Raw genomic sequence first — 27373 nt, 5'->3', positions numbered from 1 at the left:
TAAGTCTATCTGGATATGCAACCCATTTCCCCTTACTCATAGGTCCTTTTTTCATTCTTTCTTAGAGCACTGCATATCTACTTTTCATATGACTCTGCACTATTATTGTATTTATCTATTTGATTTTTTTTTTAGTGAGAACACAGCTTGTAGAATGATTTTGAGACAGCTGAAGATTGTTACTCAATTGATATATCATTTAGCAGAACACATTTAGATGTGGTTTGGGGCTATTTAGCTTTTTAAAAAATTCTTAATCGTAAGGATATACTGATAGAGATAAACTTTAGTCACAATAAAAATTATAATTCTGTAAACTAATTCCAGATGATCTGTGTTTGATTCTTAAGTATTATTTATTGAAATTATTATCTAAACAAAACCAAATATGTTGCCAGGTGCAGTAGTGCATGCTTGTAATCAGGAGAGACTCAGGAGGCTGAGGCAGGAGGATTGCCAGTTCAAAGCCAGCCTCAAGCAATGTTGAGGCCCTAAGCAACTCAGACCCTGTCTCCAAATAAAATACAAAATAGTGCTGGGGATGTGGCTCAGTGGCCGAGTGCCACTGAGTTCAATCCCTGGCACCCCCCAATGCCCCCCCAAACAACCAAAAACTAAATATGTTACCTTGTTAACTATTGCCTCCAGGCACTGCACGTGTAAATATTTATTTTTCTTTCTTTAAATTTTTATACATTTAAATTTTTTTATTAGAACAGGGGGCAAAAATCCTGCTTAGCCTATCAAAGTGTCTTAAAGTACATTTTAAAAATATGGTAGCTATTAAATTCAGTTTGGCTTTTTACTTAGTGGCAATAAATCTGCATGTATCCATATGTTCTGAAGTTTTCTCTTATTGTTTAAAGTCAACAAAAATCACAAAATATTTTCCTAATTGTTAAATTTAGAAAATTCTAAAATAAGATTCAAAAGCTGTTTTATTTCCATTTTTTAAGAATAGCTTTTAATTTACAGACAAATTGCAAAGATAATACAGGGTTCCCATATGTCCCTCTCCTGATTTCCCTTATTACTATTACTATATTAACATCATTTTAGTACGCTTCTCACAACCAAGGTATTAACATTTGTACATTTCTATTAATGAACATGTGTACTTTTCTTACTTGGATTTCACTAGTTTTCCCCTCTGTCTTCCCTTTCTCCTTCCCTGATTATCTAGTATACCACATTAAATTTAGTTCTTGGTCTCCTTAGGTTCTACTAGTCTGTGATCATCTTTTTTTTTTTTTCTTTTTTGATACTAGAGATTCAACCCAAGAGCACTTAACCATTGAGTGATGTCCCCAGCCCTTTTTATTTTTTATTTTGAGATAGGGTCTTGCTAAGTTGCTGACACTGGCTTTGAACTTGTGATCCTCCTGCCTCTGTTTCCTGAGCCACTGGGATTACAGCCTGCACCACCACACCTGGCTGTCTGTGATCATCTTGTTTTTGATGATCGTGATAATTTTGAGGGGGTATCAGTCAGGTTTTTTTTTGGTACAGTGTTCCTCAACTTGCATCTTTCTTAGGTTTTTTCATGATTACATTATAATTATAGGTTTTAGGGAAGAACACCTCAGAGGTGAAGTACCATTTTCAACATATTACTTGAAGGGTACATGCTGGTATGGAGATTATTCAGAAAACTTGGAATGGAACCACCATTTGACCCAGCTATCCCATACCTTGGTTTATACCCAGAAGACTTAAAATCAGCATACTACAGTGATGCAGCTACATTGATGTTTATAAAAGCTCAATTCACAACAGCTAAACTATGGAACCAACCTAGATTCTTTCAACAGATGAATAGATAAAGAAAATGTGGTATACGCACACACACAATGAATATTACTCAGCCTTAAAGAACAATGAAATTATGGCATTTGCAGGTAAATGGATGGAACTAGAGAATATCAGGCTAAGCAAAATAAGCCACTGCTAAAAAACCAAAAGCCAAATGCTTTCTCTGATAAGCGGATACTGATCCATAGTTGAAAAGTGGGTAGGAAAGAATGAAGGAACTTTGGATTGTGCAGAGGGGTGAGCAGGAGGCAAGGAGCTGTGGTGATGCGAAGGATGGTAGAATTAGACAGACATTATTACCCTATATACATGTATGATTTCACTAGTGGAGTGACTCTGAATCATGTACAACCAGAAGAATGAGAAGTTATGCTCCATTTGTGTACAAAGTGTCAAAGAGCATTCTACTGTCATGTATAATTAATTAGAACAAATTTAAAACATTTTTTTTAGAAAGGGTACATGCTGTCAGTATGATTTATTACCGATGATATTAACTTTGGTCACTTGGCCAAAGTAGTATTTGACAAGTTTCTAAGTTACTTTCTTTCCTCCTTATTAAGGTACTCAGTGAAGCCATCTTCAGGGGGTGGGGATTTAAGCTCTACTTTTTTGAGTGGCAAATGGCTATTCAAGTTATTTGGAATTCTATATGGGAGATTTGTCTCTTTTCCCCTTTTATTTACAATCATTTTTAAATATGAGAATGAACTTGTGAGTATTCATTTCATACTTTATTTTTTTTAAATATTTTTTTAGTTGTAGATGAACACAATATCTTTATTTTTATTTATTTGTTTTTATGTGGTGCTGAGGATCAAACCCAGGTCCTTGTGCATGCAAGGCAAGCGCTCTACCACTGAGCCATAACCCCAACCCTCATTTCATACTTTAGGTTGATTATAATCCTATACTACTTTATTTTGTGGTTTAAATTGTTTCATTCTTGGCCTTTGGGAGGTCTTTTAGGTTGATTCCTGGATCCCTTTGACAGGGTCCCCGTTTGCGGGGAGGGTACACTTTCTTACCTTCTGGCAAATTCCCTACCCTAGCCCTTGAATCAGACTTTTCTGTAAGGAACCTTGCTTCCTTTTAGTAGAGAATGGAATTTGACACCAAGATCTGGGCACTACTTTGGGTAGTGCAGTTTTGTGGGATTTTGACAAATGCAGTCATGTATCCTCAACTGCAATACCATATAAATAAAAAACTGGAAACAACTGACAGTAATATGAAGTCTTCCAGCCCATTAACATCATATCTCTCTGTTCATTTTTGATTTCTTAACTGTATTTTGGAGTTTTCCACATACAGATGATGTACATATTTGTCAAATTATACCTGAAATATAATGATCATAATTTTTTAAAAATCCCAATTTCCCACTGCAATTATATAGGAGAGCAGTTAATTTTGGTATAATGACTTTGTATCTTGCAATCTTGCAAATAACTCAGTTATTAGTTCCAGGAGTTTTTTTAAGATAAAAAATCATGCTATGTGAAAAATGATAGCTTTATAGCTTTATTTCTTCCTTTTAAATCTGTAAGTCTTTTCTTTCTTTTTCTTGCCTTATCATACTAGGTAAATAGGACTTCCGGGAAAATGTCAAAAAGGATTAGTACCTTATTCCGAAAGTATGTTAGCAGCAGGGTTTTGGTGGATTTTTAAATTTAGATTAAGGAAGTTTCCTTCCGAAGTTTTTTGAGTTTTTATTATAAATTAGAGTTAAATTTCATACATTTCTTATTCTGTGTTTGATCTTTAAATCAAGACAAGTTATTTAAAATGTCTATAGCTCTTATTTTTTTACATAATTAAATAAAATTAATCTTTATTTTTCATGAAAGCAAAAAAAAACTAAAATATATATTTAGTGTTTAAGCACATAACAACATTAGATTAATATTTCATTTCATCATGAAATTAATAGAAAAGTAATTAAAGGTAATTTATTATGTTATTTAAAAGATATACTGCTTAACTTTTTTTTCCAGTTATGTATTATACAAAACCATGAAAGATATTTCATAATTTAAGGAATAAAGTTCTTAATCTTTTACTGTTAATGTGATTTAAGAATATAGCAAAGACAATTATTTGATCATTCCATCAGTTTGAAAGTATTTAGCTTATATGTAGTGAACCTAATTTTTAAATGATACTTTGCCTGATGTTGAGAAATTCATGTCAAAAAAGTGTAGTATGGGGCTGGGGATGTTGTTCAAGCAGTAACACACTTGCCTGGCATGTGAGGGGCACTGAGTTCGATCCTCAGCACACATAAAAAAAAATAAAATAAGATATTGTGTCCACCGAAAACTAAAAAATAAATATTAAAAAAAATTCACTGTCTCTCTCTCAAAAAATAATGTAGTATGTCAAGACTGTGGTTCCTAATATTCCTAAACATAGTATTAAAGAATATGGTTTCCTAATATTTTAAAAAAGTCATATGATGGTAAACCTTTATTTTAAATTTTATTTAAAACATTAAATTTCAGTATATGCTGGGTCAAGAACAGTATACAAAATAACCTGTGCCAGAGCCATGGAGGATCCTCCTGCTTAGCTTGCTCTGGTGAATGGGCCAAAGGTTAAACCATCAGTCCATTTCCCAGTGTCTACTCAACAGTGGCTTTCTTTGTATTTCTTCATTTGTTAAAGCAATACAGCAAGAGTTATTGAGAGGTAAAACAAAGCAAGTCTCACATCAGACACTGATGGCTTTTTAAAAAGTTGGAATGGGATGTCACTGAATGTTCTAAAGGGCATATTGATAGAACTACATCTTTATGGAACTCACTGCTCCAGAATGAACTATAGTAGAAATCAACATTATGCATCAGTGATACTCCTGTCAATATAAATAAACATATGTCTAGTGAACAAATTTCAGAGAGTAATGCTATAGGCTGGGGAGTGAATTTTATTTTTTATTGTAAGCCATAGTTTATTTTCCATAGCAAATTAATTAGGGTAGACAATTTTCTATATAAATAAACCTTTCATTCATCAGATGTAACTTTAAGCATGATGTAAGAGAGAAACTAGTTAATTTAAGTGTAGAATTCTACTAGAGGCATTAAATATTGTTTAGGTCCTTTCCTGTAGTGGCCCCAGTGTATTTCTTAGCTTCCATGCAGATTAGGTTTTGAACAGCTGCGCAGAGCACACAGAAATTGTGATTCCTGTCTCTGTGAACTAACTTGAATAAAGTCTTTCATCTAGAGATCGCACTGTTTTGTCTGATTCATGAATCCCTCATCTCATCTTTGAAGGGCCCATTCAGTTTAATACAGTTCAACTTTGTGGTTTAGAGTTCTAGAAACTGATGTTGTAATTTATAATGCACAAAAAATTTTAACATAATTTCATGCTTTTTTGAAAATTAGATAAAATCCACTTTAAAATTATGTCTTTTGTAAAGACTTTTTGATAACTTGCAACTCTAGTTTAAACTTAACTAGGCGTCATCTTTATGACTTTAAGAATCTTAGCAAATGTCCTATTTTTCTGTATTTATAACAAGGTAAAAGAAATGTATGTGTGAAAGGACTTGGTAATTTAGTTCACTTGTTCTGTATGGAGAGTACTGTCACTCTGCACAGTGTTCTGGTCCTGCTCAAGAGTGAGAAGAGGTCCATGTCACATCTATGTTCTGTGTGAAGTGTTCTGCAAATACTTAAAGAGCCATTTGATCATTGTTCAAGACCTAATCTGCTAAACAATTTGTTAGCAGCAATCAAACAGAATATGTAACTTATATGTAATTTGTAAAGAAAATGCCACCTGATCTTTTCCTTATTTGGGTACTTTACCACATTGTACCACTTATGTGGTAGTAACCAAGCCTAACATTTTATTTTGTATACTTCTTATTCCTCTCTAACAGATGAGTTCTTGTAATTCAGGGAGCTTGACTTATTTCAGCTTTCATAAAAATTAACATGTGATACCTTCTCTGCATATGTGTGGAACATATGTGTGGATATTCCATTTCAATAGTGAGAATGGTCAAATTTGATTATAATTTTATTGATCAATTTATTTATTATATTAAGGCACCTACTCATAATTTCAAAAATCTAGTACAGCATGTTTTTTCCTTTGAGTATACAGAAATTAGGAATCAGAGAAGTTTTTTTTGTTGTTGTTGTTGTTGTTTTGGCAGTATAGGGGATTTCACCCAGGGGTACACAACCACTGAGCTACATCCTCAGTCATTTTTATTTTTTATTTTGAGTCTCATTAAGTTGCTACAGCTGGTCTTGAACTTGGCAATCCTCTGGCCTTAGTCTCCCGAGTCCCTGGAATTACAGACAGGCACCACTGTATCCAGCAGGAACCGGAAAAGTTTTAATCAAGTATTTCTAACTCAGAATGTCAAAAATGCAAAAGGAGATTACTGTCATACATTAGAAACAGTAATGTAGGAGGCATTAATTTATACAATCAGTGAATGTTATTAGTAATTAAATGCTAGTCTCTGTATTATAACCTACGGCTATAGTGATTTAAATAAATAAGAGAGAAAATCTTTACCCGATGGAGCTTGTAATCAACCAGACAACTATAATTTAATCAGATACTAACCATCTATAAGAATTATGAATGAGTAGTGTTGTATGAGAGAAAATAACTGGATAGAGGGTGAACTATTTTATGTAGAGTGGTTAGAAAAGTCATTTTAGAGAAAGACACAAAAACCTGAAGTATGAAAGTGTGCCTGGATTGTGTGCTCTAAATATGGTTTCTTACTGAAAGGAGTCAGGTATTACAGAGAGAAGCAGGTCTGTGAAAGGATCTGTTAGAGAAAACAAAGAAGCAAACAAATTCTTGGGGTACAATATAGAAGCCAACTTGAAAGGCACAATTTGAGGACAATTTGAGCATCTAAAGAAAAATGACTGCAATTAATTGGAACATATCATTGTTTAAAATATATGAGTTTACATGAGTTTAAAATGTTACTTTTAAAATTCATTACTCATCTGTGGAACAAAATTGAACAATCAAATATTTATCCCATCTTTTCTCTTAAGAACTGCACCTCAAAGCAATAAAATAGTTCAGGGATGGATATTTGTAGGATTATAGCTAATAAATGCAGGAAGAATGATAAATTGTTACGCTGGATTGAAATGAAATTAAATACCTATGCAATGAAACTTTTCACTTTTTACTGTATGTACTTTTGAGTGTTTTGTGTTAGGAAATATATGTATCAGTTTAAAAAGCAGTGAAACAGAGTTCAGCAAATAGGAATGGTAGTGATGAGAAGATATTTCATGCCATGGGAATTGTAGGAATAAGGTACAGAAGTGACAAAATACTGCATATATTCCGGGAAACCTTAGTAATTTGGTTTCCCAAAGTATGAGATAGGTTAAGTGAAAGTATTATATATTGTAGAATACAATTCCTGGAAATAGTGGAACCAAACTATTGCTAAGTTCAGGAGGAACTTGAGATTCTAAGTTGCGTCAGTTCATGCTACACTTTGGAATAAAATGATGCTATTTCAACAAAGGCTCTCAATAATGAATTTAATTAAGCAAAATTGATTTGCTAGCAGATCTTATTAGAAAGTTACCTTTTATAGAGTGAAACATTGATTTTTTTTTAGTTGAACAACGTTTGCTTAAAGTAGATGGTCTATGAATTTCTGTGATTGTTCTTCATTTCAGCATAGTATTCTTCTTCTTATTTTTTTTAAATACCTACAAGGTAGAAATCAATATCCCAAAATTAATGATTTCTTTAAAAATCCAATTATGTTGGCCCTGCTATAATGTTAGAGGCCCATGGCTGTTATTATCTAAAAGTAATATGTTACATAATTGGAATGAGTATTTTAACTTCATTTCCCAACAAAAAAAATCTTCAAGAGTCCCATAGCTCCTCCATATTATAGATAGTTATTGTTTTGTCCAGATTTATATTGTATAGATAATAGTAAGTGGGTTTATTTTTTGGTAGAACTAATTTATTTGATTTGAAATGATTTGTGTTATTATTATTTTTTGTTTGTTTTTAAAGAAAAAAAAATCTCCAATCTGTCTGGAGAATTACTAGTATGATACACCACCAAAGTTTGCTCATTAATCCTTAAGCCATTGTTTGTCTGTTTGCTCTAAATTAAATGCAGTCTTCCTTCTCTTGAATGTGAGAATTTGTTGCTAGGACTTAGAAATGTGCCCACACCTCAACTAAGGAATGGTGGGAAACTGAGATGTCAAACTGTGTGATCCAAGCTCTGGAGTTGGACAACTGTGTTCCCTGTTTCATACCAGAGATAGTTTGTTCTATGGTTAGTCAAATGGTCTGGTGAAGTGAAATGCATATCACTTAAGTTTCAGTGTCTTCATCCTCAGGCTCATCTTTTTCCTAAAAATGGAGACGAGAGGACTGGACAATAAAGAGAGAAGTTTGTGATGTTCTGTCATTGGCTCTTTACTTCTGAATTAAATTTTCATTTGGAACAATGGGATTTTCTAACTAATATGTTTTAATGGAAAGAGCTTCCTGTATGACACAATACTTATTTTAGAAAAAAAAATATATTTTTTTAACAGGGTATCCAGAAGTTGGCTAGTCAGTACCTGAAGAGAGATTGGCCTGGAATTAAAGCTGATGATCGGAATGATTACAGGTAACTTAACTAAGTGTTTTTTTCTTGTTTTCTTTAAAAATGGTTTTATTCAGAGCCTTATTACATACAGCTAACATAACAGTCTAATTTTTGAAATAATTGTTTCTTTGCTATGTTTTTAGACACAATTTCAGAATTATAAATTTTTTTATTTTCATTTTTTACATTTTTAACATATGTAGATACTCTGTATAAATTAGGTCATTTTCCTATGTCTTACACTGAGATTGCATATAATTTCTTTAATATCCACATATGAGATATAAAGAACCTAGATGGCAGTAGAACACAAATTTGTTTTCTTGCCGACCTATGATAAAACATATTATTGCAACAATAATGAGGCAGATTGTCATGATCATGGATTGTTTATTTCTGAAGTAAATTCTGAATTTGGAAAGATGAGATTTTGTGGTACTAGGGGGAAAAATTTCTAATATGTTTTAAGGGAAAGAGCTTCCTTTGTATAACACAATACTTATTTTAGAAATGTGTGTATGTGTATATAAACAGGGTATCCAGAACCTGGCTTGGTAATATCCTACATAATTAATAATAATATTAATTAATAATTTTAAAGAAGATATGTTGTGATGGGATATAAATTGTCCTTAGTAACCTATCAATATTGAATGTGTAATTTTGCTTAGAATTCAGTGTCTTTTGGGGGGTTAATTTGGTAGTATGTGTTGCCTTTTGTGCTCAAGGCTGTTCTTAATATTGGAGGACCCAGAAGTCAAAGATCTTAGAACTGGCTTTATGGTTGGAATTAAGAAACAATAATAGAGAACCCATGGTAATGAAGAACTCAGTATTGAAGTGTATGGTTTAGAGTCTGAATATGAAATCAAGCTTTTGAATTGTCAGTAAAGACTGGCAACTATCAGAATTTCTGAAGTATGTGATAATGGGGCTAGAGCATATATAAGAAATCCTAATAGTTCCTCTCAGTGACTAACTTAAAAGGTAGCATGATAGCTTTAAATAATAGAATGGTATAATTCCAACTTAGAGTATTAAAACAGAAAATAAAATTCTATGCAAAAAAGACAGTTAGAACAAAATCTTGATGTGAGGCTGAGCATGCTTAGAATTACTGATATGAAGAATTCATCCTGACCCAGAAAAGGATTGCTTGTTAGGGAATAAAGGAGTCCAACTTACGGATAAGCTATATTCCAACTTAGTTTGAAATTCAGTATTCAAGTTACCAAAGAAATAGGGAGTTAAGGTGGTAACTCAGTGGTAGAGCACTTTTCCTAGTATGTGTGAGGCCCTTGATTTGATCTCCAAACCACACAAACACATACACACACACACAAAAAAAAAAAAAAAAAAAAAAAAGAGAGAGAAAAAAAAAAGCTGCACTTAAGGCAAGCTTAAGCAAACATTTATTAAATATTCAGTATACATCAGACACTGCTAGGACCTTTCACTTGTGTCCCATGATTATTAAAATAACCTTGAGGCAGATTTAATTATCCTTGTTTTATACACTAGGACACTGGGTCTTGGGTTATATACCTTACTCAAGGTCTATTAAAACAGACTCTTTATACACTCATGCATTCATTCTTTTTTTTCTTTAATTCAAGATGTGGGCTGGGGATGTGGCTCAAGCGGTAGCGCGCTCGCCTGGTATGCGTGCGGCCTGGGTTCGATCCTCAGCACCACATACCAACAAAGATGTTGTGTCCGCCGAGAACTAGAAAATAAATAATAAAAATTAAAAAAAAAAATTCAAGATGTACATATGTAATACCTATTAATGTCAGCTACTAAAGGAGATTTCAGGATTAGAGACACTAAAAGATATGATGTTTGTCCTTTAAGAGCTTACAGGAGTTAGCCACTATAAGTGGTTGTCCTATCAGGTCGCAGTAGTAGAGGTGCATTGAGACCATCAAGGAAAACTTAAGCTTGGATAGTTTAGTCTTGAGCTCTGGCAAGAGTTTACCAGTTTGGTAAATGAAATTCTAAGTAGAAGTAACATCTTTAAGGCATAGAATATGGGAAAATATGAATATTAGGTAGCAGTGAGCAGTTCAGTATGTGAAGTATACAGCTTGGGGGATAGACAGAGTGGTGGATATGGAGAACATCTAAGGTGGCATCATAAGGACTTTGTGTATTATATTATGGAGTGTCTCTTTTTATTCAAAAGATAATGATGACATTGAAAAATTTCTACAACAGGAATGATTTGATCAATTTCCATTAATCACAGTATGAAGGTGGATTAGAGGGGTGTGTAAGGAATTCAGGGAGCGTAGACTCAAAGGAATTTAATCCCTTCTCATCTCTTATTTAAACTATGGAAATAATAGTAAAAATTAGAATGTGGGGGGGATTTCAGAGATACTTTAGGAGACTAACGCCAGAGGACTTGCAGTTGATTTGGCAGTTTTGTTTTTTTAAGTTTGTTAAATTTGTTCTGGGACAAACTATAAACAGTTGTCTTTGTATCTAAAATAGCTCTTGGCATATAAAAGGCACTTGATAAATATTTGCTGACTGGCTGACTGAAAGAAGTAAGAGGAGGGGTGGAAGGGATTGTACAATGACTCCCAGGTTTTTTAATTTAGGTATCTGGGTTCTGAAAAAAAAGACAATAGAAAGATCAGTACTGAGTGTGAGCATGGGAAGTGTGGTGTTCTTCATAGTTTTTTGGGGGATGTGATGCTCTTCATAGTTTACCTGGTTTTAGTCATTTTAAATTGTTGAATTTTTAAGTTTATATTTGTGTTGGCAGTTTAAAAATTCTTATCCAAGTTATTCATGCTTTTCGTTAAGGAGGTAAATAGTACAAAACAGTTGTGGCATCTCCTTTCCCAAGCCTCTCTATTCTCATTCCTACTCCATGGAGTTATTGCTATAAAAAGCCTATGGTATTTTCTTTCCCTTAATTTTTTTCTGTGTGATTTATTCATGAACATACACAGTTTTACCCTTTTTGACAGAACTGGAATTATTGTGTGCATATGTTTCTGTAAACAGTGTTTCAGACACCCTTTCATAGCAGTACATTTTGGTGTCACGATATGGATGAGTTATAGTTTCGTATCCATTTCCCTATTTGGTAGTTATTTAGTTTATGAGTATTACAAATAATGCTGCAGTGAATAATTTCCTTTTGCACATATCTTCATACACTGTGAAAGTATATTCTTAGGGTAAATTCTTAGAGAGGACATTTTAGGTGAAGGGTTTATATGTTCAAAATCTTGATTGTAGAAATTGTCCTGCATAAACTCTATCAATATATTTTACATTTCTTCTAATACTATTTAAAAATCACCCAATTTATTTACTTACCAACAGTACATGTGATCAGTCTTTTATATTGTTTGCCAATCTGTTGATACATGTATTATTTAATGCCATGAAACCCCATTTTCCTGGAAACTATAGACTTCTATAACACTAGTTTCTCTCCCCCTTGCTTTTTCCTTAAATGTTTGAGAAAATATTTTCAGACTTTTCTCTGTAAATGTTTCTAAAAGTTCCCTTAGCTCTCTAGTGACTCTTCTCAGTAATCTTATCTATATTCCTGGCTTTATCTATTGTCTATAAACTGACAATGATCATATACTTTTATTGACTTTCAGCTTAGAGAATAAAAAATAACTGCCTGCAACTTGACCTTCTTTCTAGATCTCATCTTCTCCTATCTGGAATGCTAAGTAGCTGTTGCTCTGCTGGGATCTTTCCTTTTCACATTTGTGTTGTTGTTATTGTTTGTTTGTTTGCTACAAGGTAATAAACTCTCTTTGCCTTTTATCATAATTGTCTTTATGTGTTTGTAAAATTGGTCTCCTCCCACTCCCCTGGTTGAAAATCTTGTTTCTTTTTGCCAATAGGGTGAAATTTAAATTTCTTTTTGTGATATTCAAATCCATGAAAAATCTGTCTCTCCTTATCTCTGGGCATTTCTTCTCCTTGATCCTCAGTTCTCCTACCTTTGGCAATAGTTTACAGGTATAAGTGGGTGAATGTATTTGTATTTTACTAGTTATAACTTAATTATGGCAAGTATTGTTTTTCAGTTATAAAAAGTGATATAAAAGTGTATTTTAGTTTAAAAGGTAAAGTCAGTTACAAAAAAGATGAGTAATTATGCAAAAGGTATGCACCAAAAATACTGTAGGAGATATGCAAAAGATTTCAGACACATAGATCTCAGTATAGCTTCATTGGAATGAAAAGGTCCTCTTTAATATTAGCCTTGTTACTAAGATTAAAGAGTCTTATGTCAGCAGAATAGTGAGGTTTGGGAGTCAGACAAATGTGGGTTTTAATCTAGGACCTTTCATTCCCTTCTCTCCTCCTCCAGTGACTGCAACACCATACCCATTTTAGGTGCTGAGAATATAAAGGTGACTTAAACAACCCTTCTGCCAGCTGGAGCCTATGTTCTAGTGAGGGAAGACAGTAAACAAGTGAATAATTAAATACATATGTCAGTTGGTGATAAGGACATATATTTAATGAGGTGGATAGAGTGCCAGGGAGCTGTGGCACTGCAGTCACTGCACTGTGTAGAACACTGGTGGTTAGGGGAGGGGGCGGAGGCAGAAACTGCTGCAGTAATCCATGCACAAAATGATGGTGACTCGAGGATGGTCACAGTGGAAGAGATAAACTGTAATTAATTTCTATTATGTTTTGTGAGTCTAAGCAAACAAAATTTCTTTATAGAAGCAGATGTGCAATGCAAGAGAAAAGTGAAGAATCATTGACAATTCTGGGAATTGAGTTTGAGCAACTAAGTCTGAGTAGCTGTCAATGAGATGGAGTATATTGCTATAACAGAGTCTAGGGACATTAATAATTTGGTTTTGGACATGTTAGTTTTAAGATATAATAAATGTGGGTATGTTAAATAGGCAATTGAAGGTTAGGGAAGATGTGTGGGCAGGAATTAAAAGTTTAGGACAGGTCAGCATGGTGATAGTATGTAAAGCCATGAGCTAGATGAGCTCATCCAAGAGTCTGTGAGAAGCCGAGAAGCTGGAGACTGACTGTGGAGCACTCCAGCATTATAGGGCCAGGAGATGAAGAAGAACCCCCAGAACATACCAACAATAACCAGTGAGTTAAAAGTACACTAAGAGAGAAAAATGTCCTGGAACTCAAGCTTTTTTTCCCCCTCATTTGCATTTTAAGGAAATGAAAGTATAGTGAGCTACATATGATTGTATTGGTTAAACTAAAAACTTGATTTCAGGTCTTCTGCCTGGTAACTGAATTCCATGCTTTTCATGGTACTGCATTGTTACAGATATGTTTACTTGCTATTAATCTGCTAATCTCTAGAGGTCTTTTTTTAAACTCCCTTTATGATGAAAGGATTTCTCTTGTTATTGTATAATCTTCATGATTCAGACATTCATCTCTTCATTCCTTTATTCATTCAACACATTATTATAATCATTCCATATTTACTGGGCCCTAGAAATACCATAGTCAGCAAAACATATACTTGGCCTTCATGGAGTTTTCACTTTAGTGAGAGGGAAGGACATTAACTGAACATTTACATGACAAATTTTTATACTTACAGGAAAAGTACTTCTACCTATGAACACTTTGCTTTGAGTCTGGGGGTTGGCCTGGTGGTGATTATGAAAGACTTCTCAGAGGAAAGTATAATTAAACTAAGATTTGAATAGTGAACAGCAGTTACCCAAGTGAAAGGGTGAAGGGAAGAAGGTGCTCCCTCCCTTGCCAAGACCTCCCTTCCTCTGTTAGAATTCATAATGTTAGCTTTTCATTTTTATTTTGATTTTAAAATGCATTACACACACACACACACACACACACACACTAGTTGTAGAAGGACACATACCTTTTGTTTGTTTATTTTTGTGTGGTCCTGAGAATTGAACCCAGTGCCTCACTCATGCTAGGCAAGCTCTCTACCACTGAGCTATAGTCCCAGCCCTAAAAATGTATTTTTAAGTATAGATTAATAGTTGCTGAACTTTTCATAGTATTGAACTTTTCTTTCACTTCACTCTCTGGGAAAAATCAATTATTTGGACTGTTTAGGAGTTCACCTCATAAGTCATTTGCTGTGAAAGGCCAAGGAGGACACCAGTTTTGCTGTTGTTAAGTCAGTTAGTGCTTTTATACTGATGTTTTGTTTTGTTTTGCTAATGCAACATAATGAGTTTTCCCAAAGGGATGGTGATATATCTGCCAAAATAAACAAATATTTTATTCTCTATTGATTTGGTGTATTACATGGACAGATCCCTAAGACTCTTTGGTTAAAAATTATAGTTTATGAATTTTTTTTTTAAGTTCTAACTAGTATAGGGACCAGGCAACTTTTCTTTTTCTTTTTTTTTACACTGTCTTCTATTGACCCATAGCTAGCATTTTTTGTAGTATATGGTCCCACACATTGCTATAGTAGAAAATCCTTTTGAACACTAGGAGGGAAATCTCAGGAGATGAATATTAAAATTACTAAAATTTCACTACACGTAGGTGTCACATTTTAAAATACAAAATATCATCCATTGTTATGGTGAGTTATAAGATAGATTATGGCTAATGGAGGAAAATAAGAGGATTAGCTAGGCATTTAACAAATTAGGAGAGAAGGTTTGAAAAGGAAATTGACTAGCAAAAGCAAAAGATGAATAATTTTTTGACTTTACCAAGAGATTGCTGAGCACATTTATCAAGCAAGGTGGTGGGACTTGCTTGGAATGACTTCAAAGCACAGTGTGATGCTGAGCACATTACAACAGAGACTGATGTAGAGCAACAATATCACAGATTCCTTTTGTTTGACAAAATGGACTTTCTCAAGCATATAAGCAGTTAGTTGTTCATGACATCTATTTTTTCTAGCCAAATGGGTTTATGTAAGACAGTATAGTTGAAAGAGAATGTAATTTAGAGGTAACCAATCTTCATCTTTATTTCTATACTGTCATGTTGTATGACCAAGAGTTACTCTGTAAATCTGAGTCTATAAAATAGAATACCATGATGAAGTAATAATAATCTGTTATTCATATTGATGACCCTGTGACAGTGAAAGTCCTGAAAAGTCTATATTATTCACTATTTTTATAGTGTTGCTGTCTCAAATTGTAATCTTTGTATTCCTTTACTCCCCATTGCTGAATAATAGTGGGGTAGAGTATATGCCATGCTTTTCTGTATGCTGAAATATTGCCTTGAAGCCAACATAAATAAATATTTATGGTTCTGAAGAAGATATTCTGTCAGTGTTTGACAGTGAGCAAAAGATTAGATTTTCTTGCATTTTCCTGCCTAATACTTCTCTATCCCTCTTTGAATTTAGGAGCATGTATCCTGTTTGGAAATCCTTTCTCGAGGGAACAATGCAGGTAGCCCAGTCTCGGATCAATATATGTGAAAATTATAAAAACTTCATTTCTGAGCCTGCCAGGACTGTGAGAAGTTTAAAAGAACAGCAACTAAAAAGGGTATGTTCCCACTTTTTTTGTGTCTTTTATGTATTTTAATACCTCACTGCTACATTTGCAGTCTGTAAAATTATGCTAAATTGCTTTTAAAAATTTGAATGTTTTAAAAATATGGTCACAAATGTTTTTGGGTGGCATTTACTAGAATTTCTCAACCATGTTTTATTAACTGATAAAGCTGAGTGTAATTTGAATTCATGGAAATTGGGAAAGTTCAGTAAATACTCCTTAGAAATGTAACTCAAGTAAATACACCTGTATAGTTTCACAGTATTGGCACAGTTGGATGTATATTAAAATAATTGTTATTAAGTCCACTATATCTTGAGAACAGTTTGTATTAATTAGCCTCAGTTTCAACTTGTGCCATTTTGCATAATTAATCTTATTTTTAAAAGTCTAGTGTACTCTAAAGTTGAATTGTGTAGGATATACATAAGTAAAAATTTTTTTTCAAAAGGACCTATTTATTTGATTATCCAGAAATTTAAAATTCATAGGAAAATATCATTGTCTAATGTGATTGTTATAGTATGCTGTTGAAAGTATATGTTTGAATTGTGTCCTTTTTGGAAAGAGAGTAATAAAAATGGAGATTATCATGATATTTAATAAGTAATTAAAGTTTTTTTAAGAAGGTCTTAAATCAACCTTTTTTTTAAGTTATAGGTGGACAAAATATCTTTATTTTTATTTTTATGTGGTGATGAGGATCGAACCCAATGCCTCATACATGGTAGGCAAGTACTGTACCTCTGAGCCACAACCCCAGTCCCAGTTATTGAAGTTTTTTAATAGAAGTATTAATACTTCAGAATAGTAAAGCAATTATTTAAGGAAATAATATTTCAGAATCCATCCATTATTCCAATTCTGATTGTCGTTTGTAAAAATACTAATCTTCTTGTTTGCCAAAGCTGATTTCAGTTGCATAAAATAAATGTTAAATGCATATTGTGTATATATAAAATTTTAACCTCTTAAAAAAGAGCACTTTTTTCATAGTTCTTTTTTTAATTGATTTTAAAAAATAAATAAATGACAGCGGAATGCATTACAATTCTTACTACATATATATACCACAATTTTTCATATCTCTGTTTGAATATAGAGTATTTGACACCTAATTTGTATCTTTATACATGTACTTTGGATAATGATGTTTATCACATTCCACCATCCTTCTAATCCCCTGCCTCCTCCTTTTCCCTCCCACCCCTCTTCCCCATCTAGAATTCATCTATTCCTCCCATGTAGAGCACTTTTAACACTTTTGTATAAAAATGTTTATGCTTATCTTTGCCCAAAATTATCTTGTTCAGTGTAGACTATGTGATTAAACTATGTGACCACTCATCAATGATCTTAAGTTGGAATGAAATGTACATTTATTTATGTATATGTATCTGATTATGCAGAAAAAGGAGTAGAAGGGAAGATAAGAGAAATAATACAATTTAACTTGCTTACCAGGCAGAAATATTGTGGTTCAAGTTGCCATTGTATTTATCAAATCTAACTGAATTACTGAAAAGTTCTACTTTTTCAAAATCTGAATCTTTTTTTTTTTCCCCTGAGGGGTGTACATTTTATTGGAAACCTTAAATATTCTTCAAACAGAACATCATCTTCAATCAGGCTCTTGTGTGGCCTACACAGAAAACTGGTTTTTTAGGATTAAAGGCAAGGAGAGGGAAAATACACTGGATGAGTACTTAAATTTGGCAAGAGGATCTCTCAGGATGAATGCTCTTCAGCCAGTTTTATCAGCTTTTGCCACAGCTTCTTCAGTGGGTCCCAATTTTTATGTGGTGCTGAGCATCCAACCCAGGGCCTCAAACTTGCTAGGAGAGCGCTCTGCCGATGAGCCACAAACCCAGCCCTGCAAATCTGAATATCTTGAAAAAAATTTAGCTACTTCTTTGCTTTTCCACTGGTGGATAGATTCAGACCTGAATTATACAACATTCCTGGGCAAAAAAAAGTTTGAGATTTGACAACTAATTCTCTTATCTGTATCATGATATAGATGATAATAATGGCATTTGTGTTTACAAGGCAGTTGTTGAATGTTATACAATGGGCATAACTATCATGAACCTGGGATTGCACTTAACAAAACCTATTTCAAACTGGTTTAAGCCAAAATGAGATTGTATTATTTTATATATCTGAATACTGCGGGACTTATTCAGGCATTGGCAAATCCAGGGCGGGCTCAGATGATGGTAGTAGAACTCACTCTTTCTTTCCATTAGCTCTGCATTCTTCAATGGTTTCATCTTTTAGCAACTCCTTCCACTTGTTGGTCCCCAGAATGCCACATTTAGAAATCTTCTGGATAGCAATCCCAGATTTTCAATTTTTCCAAAAGTTGTAGTAAAACTAATAGAATTACTCTTCATATTGGCTACATCATTTTGCACTCCTACCAACAATGTATGACGAAGCTTCCAGTTTCTCCACAACCTTGCCGATACTTGTCTTTTTTTTTTTTTTAGTTGTAGTTGGACACAATACCTTTATTTTATTTACATTTTATTTTTTTAATGTGGTGCTCAGGATTGAACCCAGGGCCTCACATGTGCTAGGGGAGCGCTCTACTGCTGAGCCACAAATCCAGCCCCCCACTTTTTTTTTTAATAACCATCACAGTTGGGAGGTACTATTTCATTGATTATAATTTTGATAATGGTTAATGATGTTGAGTGTTCTTATATTTTTATCATAAATTTTTCTTCCACTGTTAGCTTCCTAATTTTATAATACTATAATTCTTTTAGTAATTACCTTAGAGATTTCAATATGCTAAATTATTAGATTACCTTGATTTAGTAATTTTACTGTTCCCCAAACTTAGTCCCAAATTAACTTTCTTTTTTTTTTTTTTTTAAAGAGAAAGTGAGAGAGGGGGACAGAGAGAGAGAGAATTTTAACATTTATTTATTTTTTCTTAGTTCTCGGCGGACACAACATCTTTGTTGGTATGTGGTGCTGCTGAGGATCGAACCCGGCCGCACGCATGCTAGGCGAGCGCGCTACCGCTTGAGCCACATCCCAGCCCCCCCAAATTAACTTTCATAATCTACCTTGAATTAATATTTTACTACCTCATGAACAATACAAAAATCCTCTAGCCCAGTGCAATGGCACACACCTACAATCTCAGAGGCTTGGGAGGCTGAGGCAGGAGGTTTGCAAGTTCAAAGCCAGTCTCAGCAACTTATCGAGGTGCTAAACAACTCAGCGAGACACTGTCTTTAAAAAAAAAATACAAAAAGGGCTGGGGATGTGGCTTAGAGTTCAATCCTCGGTACCAAAAAAAAAAAAAAAAAAAAAAAAAAAAAATTTCAGCAGTGTTGTTCTTTTTATCTTCCTATTATGACTTTTGTTTTGTTAGACCTTTTGACTCTGTACATATTTCTTTTATACTTTTTCTACTTTGTATTTCTACCCTTTTTTCTATACTTCTATTGGTCTATTTGGCTATTTATTAATTCTTGGTTCTTCTATTCCTAATATTTTAAAAACTTATCTTTTGGAATCTTAATGTATTTTTTTCAGTTACAGAATTTTAATGTGACTTTTTGGAGGTTAGATTCCATTTTTCAGTTGTAATTCTCCCTGTTTTCCATGTGCTCCTAATCTGTTTCATAATTCCACTAAATGAATCACTATGTTTTTTTTTTTTTATTGTATACTGATCTTCTTGGTTTTCATTATTTGGTCTATGGCTTTAGTGTGCCTCACCATGCTGAACATTGTGGATCAAACATGTGAAGGTTCTTGAAGATGTTATTTCCAAATATGGTGATATTTAGCAGGCAGATAGAATGCTAGACCTTTGTCCTGTAAAGGTCTGGTTTTGGGGGTCTTTTTAGGGATGATCTATTTTACTTCTTTGGTCTTAACTGAAAGTATGGGATGCTTACTCCAAGACCTTTCTACTCTGACAAGACTTGAACTCTGGCTTTTCTTCTCAGCATCATAGAGCAACTTTGATGTTCTCATCTCTGACTAGTCATTAGCTACTTTTATCTGCTGGATTTCTTGGCGTTTCATTCTCCGTATACCTATTAGAAATCCAAGGGGAAATCACATGTAGTGTTTTGAACTTGCTCCTCTGTAATATCCTTCTTTCTAGATCTTTGCCTTACAAATTCCTGATGTTTTCATCATCCCCTGAACTACAGACTATCTCCACAGAATAGAGTAAGAATACTATTTTCTGTTTATATCCTATTTCTGTGCCATGATTCAACAGATGTCCTAAAAGGAGGGAAAGTCAGGTTGAGTGGAGAGTTATGTAGGTGTGTTCCTCTTTTAGGTCTCAATTCTGTAAGACCAGGGTATGCTTTGTCTAATTTTCACACTTTCCAGACTATAGGAAGATAGGCTAATTCAAATTCTGTCACCATGAGAACCAGTTTCAACTTAATATTCTCCCTCTATAACATTAAAGTTTATGTTCTTTTTATAATGTTCTTTATTTTGGCAGTTTTCTTTTGTAATACTTGGGGATAAACAGACAGATTATAATTATGAAGGACTTAAGATTATAACGAAAATTACAATTAAAATAATACCCTAACCTTTTCTGGATCATTTTAAAAAAATATTTATTTTTAGGTGTAGTTGGACACAATTGCTTTTATTTTGTTTATTTTTATGTGGTACTGATGATCAAAACTAGGGCCTTGCATGTGCTAGGTGAGTGCTCTACCACTGAGTTACAATCCCAGCCCCTTCTGGATCATTTTTTATATGTGAATATTTGCTTTTAAATCAGAACAAGATCCACAGTAACATAAGGCTTTTTGCTGTTCTTCTGTTTACTTAGTAGTGCCTTTGTCCATATTTTTCTCATTTATGCTAGAGTTTATCTACCCTCCTTGAAATAACTGTGATTTGGGGGTTTGAGTTTTAGCTCAGTGGTACAGCACATCATTAGCATCTACAAATCTCTGCTTGGCCCCCGGTGCCACAAAAATAAAAGAAAGAATTGTGACTCATATTTGTCTAATAATTTAGAATTTGTAAACTGCCACCATATCCATTATAGTGTTATCAGATTTAAAGAGATTTAGATTTGAACCCAGAATTTCAAAAAATAAATAAGTAAAAATAAACAAAAAACTGTTGAAATTTAATATTTAAACAGTTTTACAGAAAAATACATGTAACTCCTTTACCTTAGTAGACTACTTAAGCTCTTAATCATTTTATCTTCTTAGAACTTAGAAAAAGGAGACTGTGATTATGAAGATAGCAGAATTGGTTTATTCTTTTTTTCTTTATTGCCATGATATCTACAACAGCAAGCCTTTTTATGATTGCTCTTCTTATGCCTTACCTTAATGTCAGTCATGATTGTTAGGCAAACTGTGACACTATTTGATACAGTACTTGAGATGGAAGTACCAGCTGTGCATGGAATTCTAATTTGCAATTTGAAAGTCATTAAAAGTGCTGATTTTTCTCTTGGGTTTCCATCCTGAAGGAATAATGCATGGTCCTTCGGACAAACTTATTTCTGTCAGCCTGAAATCTAAAAATTGTAATAATTGCACTTTTGTATTTTACAGTGTGTGGACCAGTTGACAAAGATCCAAACTGAATTACAAGAGACAGTGAAAGATTTAGCTAAAGGCAAAAAGAAGTACTTTGAGACTGAGCAGATGGCTCATGCAGTGCGAGAGAAAGCTGACATTGAGGCAAAGTATGTATTTTAATATTTCTGAGAAAATTATTATGCAGTTAAATGTTATTTTTGCTAATTAATACTTTGTTCTCTGTTTATATAGCATATAGATTTGTTCTTAGGTTGTGTTGGTTTCATTTGTTCTACATATGTTATGTACTTTAGGTCCCCTTTTCATTTTATATCGACTGTTTTTTTTCTGTTAAAGTGGCAAAGTAGGAATCTCTGACCTTTAAATCGAATATTTAGACAAGATAAATGAACATTGTACTTACAGACTTGAAAACTTATGGAGAGTCTAGTAAAAGCCATGATGATATCTGAAAGTAGGGTTTAAGAGCCTCATTTTATCATGCTAGACTCTAAAATTCAGTTATAATTCAAATCCGTATAATATCTCAAGGTGTCATTGAAGGAACAATGGCACATCAAGTGACCAAGAGCACTGACCTCCTTTTAAAACCCTATACCAAGCACTGTTTTTTATTGTACATATAATTCTCATATTTCTCCTTTTTAAAGTATGCTTTAACAATTTTGTCAATATAACTTTCAGTATATGTGAATTATAGTCCTTTATTTTGAGACTTTTTTTTTTAATTTTATTTTTATGTGGTGCTGAGGATTGAACCCAGTGCCTCATGCACACTAGGCAATTGGTCTACCTTAGAGCCACAACCCTAGCCTGAGCCTATTAAGGAAAGAAAGGAACTGGTAATTGGTAATAGGAGATACCAATCAAGCGATAGAGATTTTTGTAATGACACTTTGAGGAAGTATGATAAATATTGGTGGGGGGGTGGGAAACCTGTGTAATAGAACTGAATTTAGGAGGCTTGTGATCAGGAGAGCTAAGACTTCTGTTCACAGTGCTAATTGTTGCAAAATCTAGGAGTCCAAACTCCTAGGCATGAAATCAGAAAGGTTTGGACAATTGTACAAGTAGTCCAGCAAGGAGGGGGTTACCTCTAACATGTTGTTTTGTTGTCATTGTTGAGACAGGGTCTCTCTATGTTGCCCAGGCTGGGATCAAACTATTTATCCTCCCGACTCAGCTTCCTGAGTAGCTATTATTTATAGGTGTGTGCTAACACACCTAGCTTCCTAAAATGGCTTTTATCTGCAAGAAATTTAAGCAATTTCATCAGCATCTTGGGAAAATTCAGGGGTTCCTGGGAAGTTTATTTAGTATGATGGTTTGATGAATGAATACTCACTGAATACTTGATATTACAGTGTAACATTTAATATTTTTTTAAAGTTTATTGTTTTTATTTTTTTTTATTTTTTGAGCATTCAGATATTTCCCATGCATTCATGGAGTCACCAAATCAATCTTTCCAATAAGATCTGGAGGTTAGCAGATCTTAGTTGGGATTATTGTGCCATTCTGGCTTTTAGGAACTTGTCTTTTAAACTCTCTGGGATTCTAGAACAGAGAAGTGACAGATTTGTAGAGCATCTACAAATGCCTAATTTAGCCATAGGTAGACTGTTCCTGAGAAGTGTGTATTTGACTAGGTCTATTTCATGGAACTGATCACGAGGAACTGCCTTCTCATGTGGCCAAATTCAAAGTGAGACATTTTACTTCAGTGTATAACTTCTCTGGAAAATTGATTCAACTACAGATTAAAAAAAATGGTTCTATGTCTTAATTCAGTTAATATTTATTTAGTCATTATATTGGGCACTATGGGTCACAGATAAGTTAGGTGCGCTTTTGTACCTTCAAGGAATTTAGAGCGTATAATTTAAAAAAGTAACTTTATCATTTGTCTATTCATAGTAAACTCAAAGAAATTACCTACCTAAAGACACTCACCTAGTCACTAATTGCTTAGAGTAGTAATATGAAAACACTGTTATGAAAGCATAGAAAATGGAGAGATTACTATTGCCTGTTGATAAAGGAACCTTTATAGAAGAAGTGATGCTTGGGCAGATTCTTGGGAGAAGAATGAGTATGTTTTTTTCTAAGCAGAGGTAGGAAAATCAGGAAGGGGACTAAGCACTGAAGTAAATATAGTTTTGATGGATGCTATGATAGGCCCATTAGGAGAGACTACAGGAGGAAGAGGGTTAGTCTGAAGGAGATGGTAAGTTCCATTTTGGATATGTAAATTCTGAAGAGCCTGGGAGACACTCTCATGGATATATTTGGGAGGTGATCAAATATCTGTTCTTATGTGAGAATTTGGCACTGAGAATTGAATTCTGAAGGTTATAGGATGTCCATCAATTATAGGGATGCAGTCATATATACAATGAGATATGAATTTGAATTTGGAGACCCAAGGAACATTAACATTTGAAGGATAGATGGTAAAGACTAGTACACAGTATAGTTTCTTATTTGTATAGTATGTGATTTTTTAAAATCCTTCTTTTTTTAAAATTGTCATCTTCAAGGACATTTTATTCTATTGTTAATACCTACCTAAATACCATACAAGAAGTGTATGCAGATTAGTAAATGAAGCAGACACCATAAATTTAAATCTATAATTTATGTTGGACATTCCATGTGTAAGTCAGCCTATTTGGATAATGACTATTAAAAAAGGAGAAATGACAGTGCTTCAAGCACAGTCTTTCTTACCCTGACAGGTACTTTCAAATCTTAATATAGGTAATCTTAGCTTTCCTACATCAAAATGAATAGAAATATGATTAATAAAAACAAAAAATTCCCATAAAACAGGAATACAATTAGGCAGGAAATAACAGAAATATCTTAGACCCCATTTTTTTTTAAAGCAGTGGGGAGGAGTTAGGAAACTGTATATTCATCCCTGAATATTTTCTCTCTTGTTAGAAATGCAAGAGGCAACTTTTGCTGTCCTCTTCACAGTGTCTGTGCACAGATTGGTTGCTTCACCTTCTAGTCCCAAATGGTCTGCAACTCTGCTTCATACTAAGAGGCATAGCTGCCAGTGCATGCATTGAACTCTCCCATGGCAATCACCATGACACTGCAGTTAAGACAAACATTTCAGCTTCAAAAAAATCATGGCTATGGGAGTGTTGCTTGTTCCTTAGCATCTGTTTGTTGACTTTGTCTATATACTTATCTCTAGCCTTTAAGTAAAAGCAGCATACTACTGCTGACTGACAGTTATGGTTCCCCTCCAAAACTTAGGCATCAAGGGAGATAGGTAAGAACACCAGAGTGGGAGAAGATTAAATAGAACAAAAGTTTACAGGACAGAGAATATTAAGGGCCTTCTTAGTAAGTTCAGATTAGCTTTAGGAGGGAGGGGGCACACAAGCAGGCAAGAACCCAAACACAAATCATTTTTAATGAGGGGAGTAACAAAAGAAGGACTTTCTAGAGCCTATAGATTGCATTCTGGTGTTGTACCACCTGACACACATAGCTCTGAGAGCCTTGGTCTCCCCAGGTTGGTTGCCCTGGGGTTTCTCTGACCTTTTGTAAAAGAACTGAAGTGTGTGGAATTATATGATACTAGGAATAACATAGTTTGATGACTCTTTTTTATTAGAATATACTAATATATTTTGGTTTTTTTTCTTGGTCAAATTGTATTTTTTAAGGGGATTTTAAATATGTTAATCCCAGTATTTTTATTTTCCTATAATATTTAATATATATAATATATAAATAAAGGCAAATAAGCATCACTTTTGACTTTTCATTTGTAAATTCACTTTAGAACAGTGTCTTGGAAAAGAGTTATTAATTTTTTTAGTAATTATAACATTTAGTAATCTTATTATGATATAATTTTATTAAACATTCTTTTCTATTTTTATATAGGTCTAAACTTAGTCTTTTTCAATCAAGAATCAGTTTACAGAAAGCAAGTGTAAAGGTGAGTTTTTGAAAGGTGTATTTCACAATTGAGAAACATTACCTTATATTTTAAAAGTTTGGGTCTTTTGAGAATGGAAGTGGGGTTTTTCTACTTTAGAGAAGCATTTCAAAGTCATTAACCCAGTGAGGAACTTTCCTTCCCAGTAATGGGATTTTTCACCCAGGTGTGGACACTGGACATAGCTTGCTTCCCAAGACTACTTGAGGGGTAGGTTTGGATGCGTTACAACTCACGTAGTCTGTATATTTAACTCTTAGTCCAAGAGACAAAGTTCAGGGGCTTTCAGAAGCGCTGTAGTATCATTTCACTCAGACTTAGACCTCTGACCAGGTCTTCTGGGCTGGTGCAAGTGAGTTTTTCTGAGGGGCCCTCAAACTGGAGTACCTGTCAAGTAAGCTTAGAGACCAGAGTTTGTTGCCAGGCTCCCCACCAACAGGAAGTTCTTCTGACACATTTGGATTGTTGATTTTTAAAATACTAGTATCTAAAACCTCCAGATTTACCCATGTCTTCAAAAATAAGGAACCTTTATTTAGAACCGTTATTTTCCCATCTCAATAAACTCAAAAAAATATTTTTCAGTTCTGTAGAAAACTTTGGAATTATGTTAAGTATAAATAACAAAGGTTTAAAAATGTTCTCCCCATGTTTTCAGGTACTATTTCATTTCTTAATAGTGAAGTATAATTTTTATATACATGTAAATGTTTTCTCAACATTGTTATTTTTACTCTTGGTGGGGAGCCATTAATTGCTGTTTTTCCATGCAGTATCAGTTTGTACTGATTTTTTTCCTTTTATTATTATGTTTTAGTTAAAAGCCCGTCGATCTGAGTGTAATTCCAAAGCTACCCACGCAAGGAATGATTATCTTCTTACACTAGCAGCAGCAAATGCACATCAGGATCGCTACTATCAAACAGATTTAGTTAACATTATGAAGGTAATACAGTTTTAATATCTGTGATAATTTTGTTTCATTAAAAACAAACAACCCATGAGCTGGGTGTTATGTACATAGGATTGAATATAGAATACTAACAAGGCTACTTTCTATTTCATTAGAATGTGCTCAATATTGGTGACTGACCTTTGTTTTCAAGTAATTTGGAATTAATTTTTAATGTTTAAAGCCAATTCACAGTAAAGGATTGCATTATTCCTTAGACATAGAAGATATTTGCTAAATAGTGATTATTGATATATAAAAGACAAGATTGATATATAAAGTGTGACATAATTCTTAAGCTGGGAAACTGCTTCTGAGCTATTTCCTGAGACTCAGGTCTTTAGATTCAGTAAAATATTGAAGCTAGATAGAATCTTCAAGTACCTTCTGAATTATCAGAGAAAGGCTGGTATTTCAGCATAGTTTTATTTTTTGTTAGGTTGTACTATTATTTGTTATTTTCTGCAAAATAGTTTTTTAAAAACAGGTTTAACAAAAAAGTATATAGTATGACAATATTTTTATAAAAAGGTGTGTTTTATATTTTTATAGTGTATTGCTTAAGAAAGTCTGAATTACTTATTAACCAGAATTTTGGCTATTTTTTGTTTTTAAAAAACTTAGATTTTTTTCCAAGTGCCATGATTTTATCTTTAGTAGGTGAAATTATGCATTAATATTTGATGATTTTTGAGTTGAACAAACAAAAAATGCTGGTGGTTATATGAAGATGTCTTCTACTCTGGGTTTTACTCTGAAATACTGAAGATTGGATTACAATTTGTATATCCTGGTCTTTCCTCATCAAAGGCTATGTTTTTATTTATTTTGTATTTATTTTGAAACTTCACAGAAGTAAAGGAAAGGGGGAAGGGGAGGAGAAGAAAACCATTTTAACCCACTGCCTCTACTTGCAGGCAGACAGACTCCACTTTGGATTGCATCTCC

General features: G+C 33.7%; 1 protein-coding gene across 5 annotated transcripts in view; it reads left to right on the top strand.

The window, feature by feature from the left end:
• The window catches only part of Fchsd2 (FCH and double SH3 domains 2), a 274587-nt gene that overhangs the window by 125846 nt on the left and 121368 nt on the right, over nucleotides 1-27373 (top strand). For 4 of the 5 annotated variants that reach the window (XM_078046647.1, XM_005323168.4, XM_021725065.3 and 1 more), the window contains 5 exons: nucleotides 8391-8467; nucleotides 15792-15936; nucleotides 21522-21655; nucleotides 25419-25473; nucleotides 26291-26419. In XM_078046647.1, the coding sequence (XP_077902773.1) occupies nucleotides 8391-8467; nucleotides 15792-15936; nucleotides 21522-21655; nucleotides 25419-25473; nucleotides 26291-26419 (540 nt within the window). The remainder of the gene's footprint in view (nucleotides 1-8390; nucleotides 8468-15791; nucleotides 15937-21521; nucleotides 21656-25418; nucleotides 25474-26290; nucleotides 26420-27373) is intronic. The other variant, XM_021725066.3, reaches the window with a different exon arrangement.

Source organism: Ictidomys tridecemlineatus, chromosome 4, assembly GCF_052094955.1.
Source record: "Ictidomys tridecemlineatus isolate mIctTri1 chromosome 4, mIctTri1.hap1, whole genome shotgun sequence".
Lineage (NCBI taxonomy): Eukaryota > Metazoa > Chordata > Mammalia > Rodentia > Sciuridae > Ictidomys > Ictidomys tridecemlineatus.
Note: the sequence above shows the minus strand (reverse complement) of the source record. Positions and strands in the feature narration are given on the sequence as shown.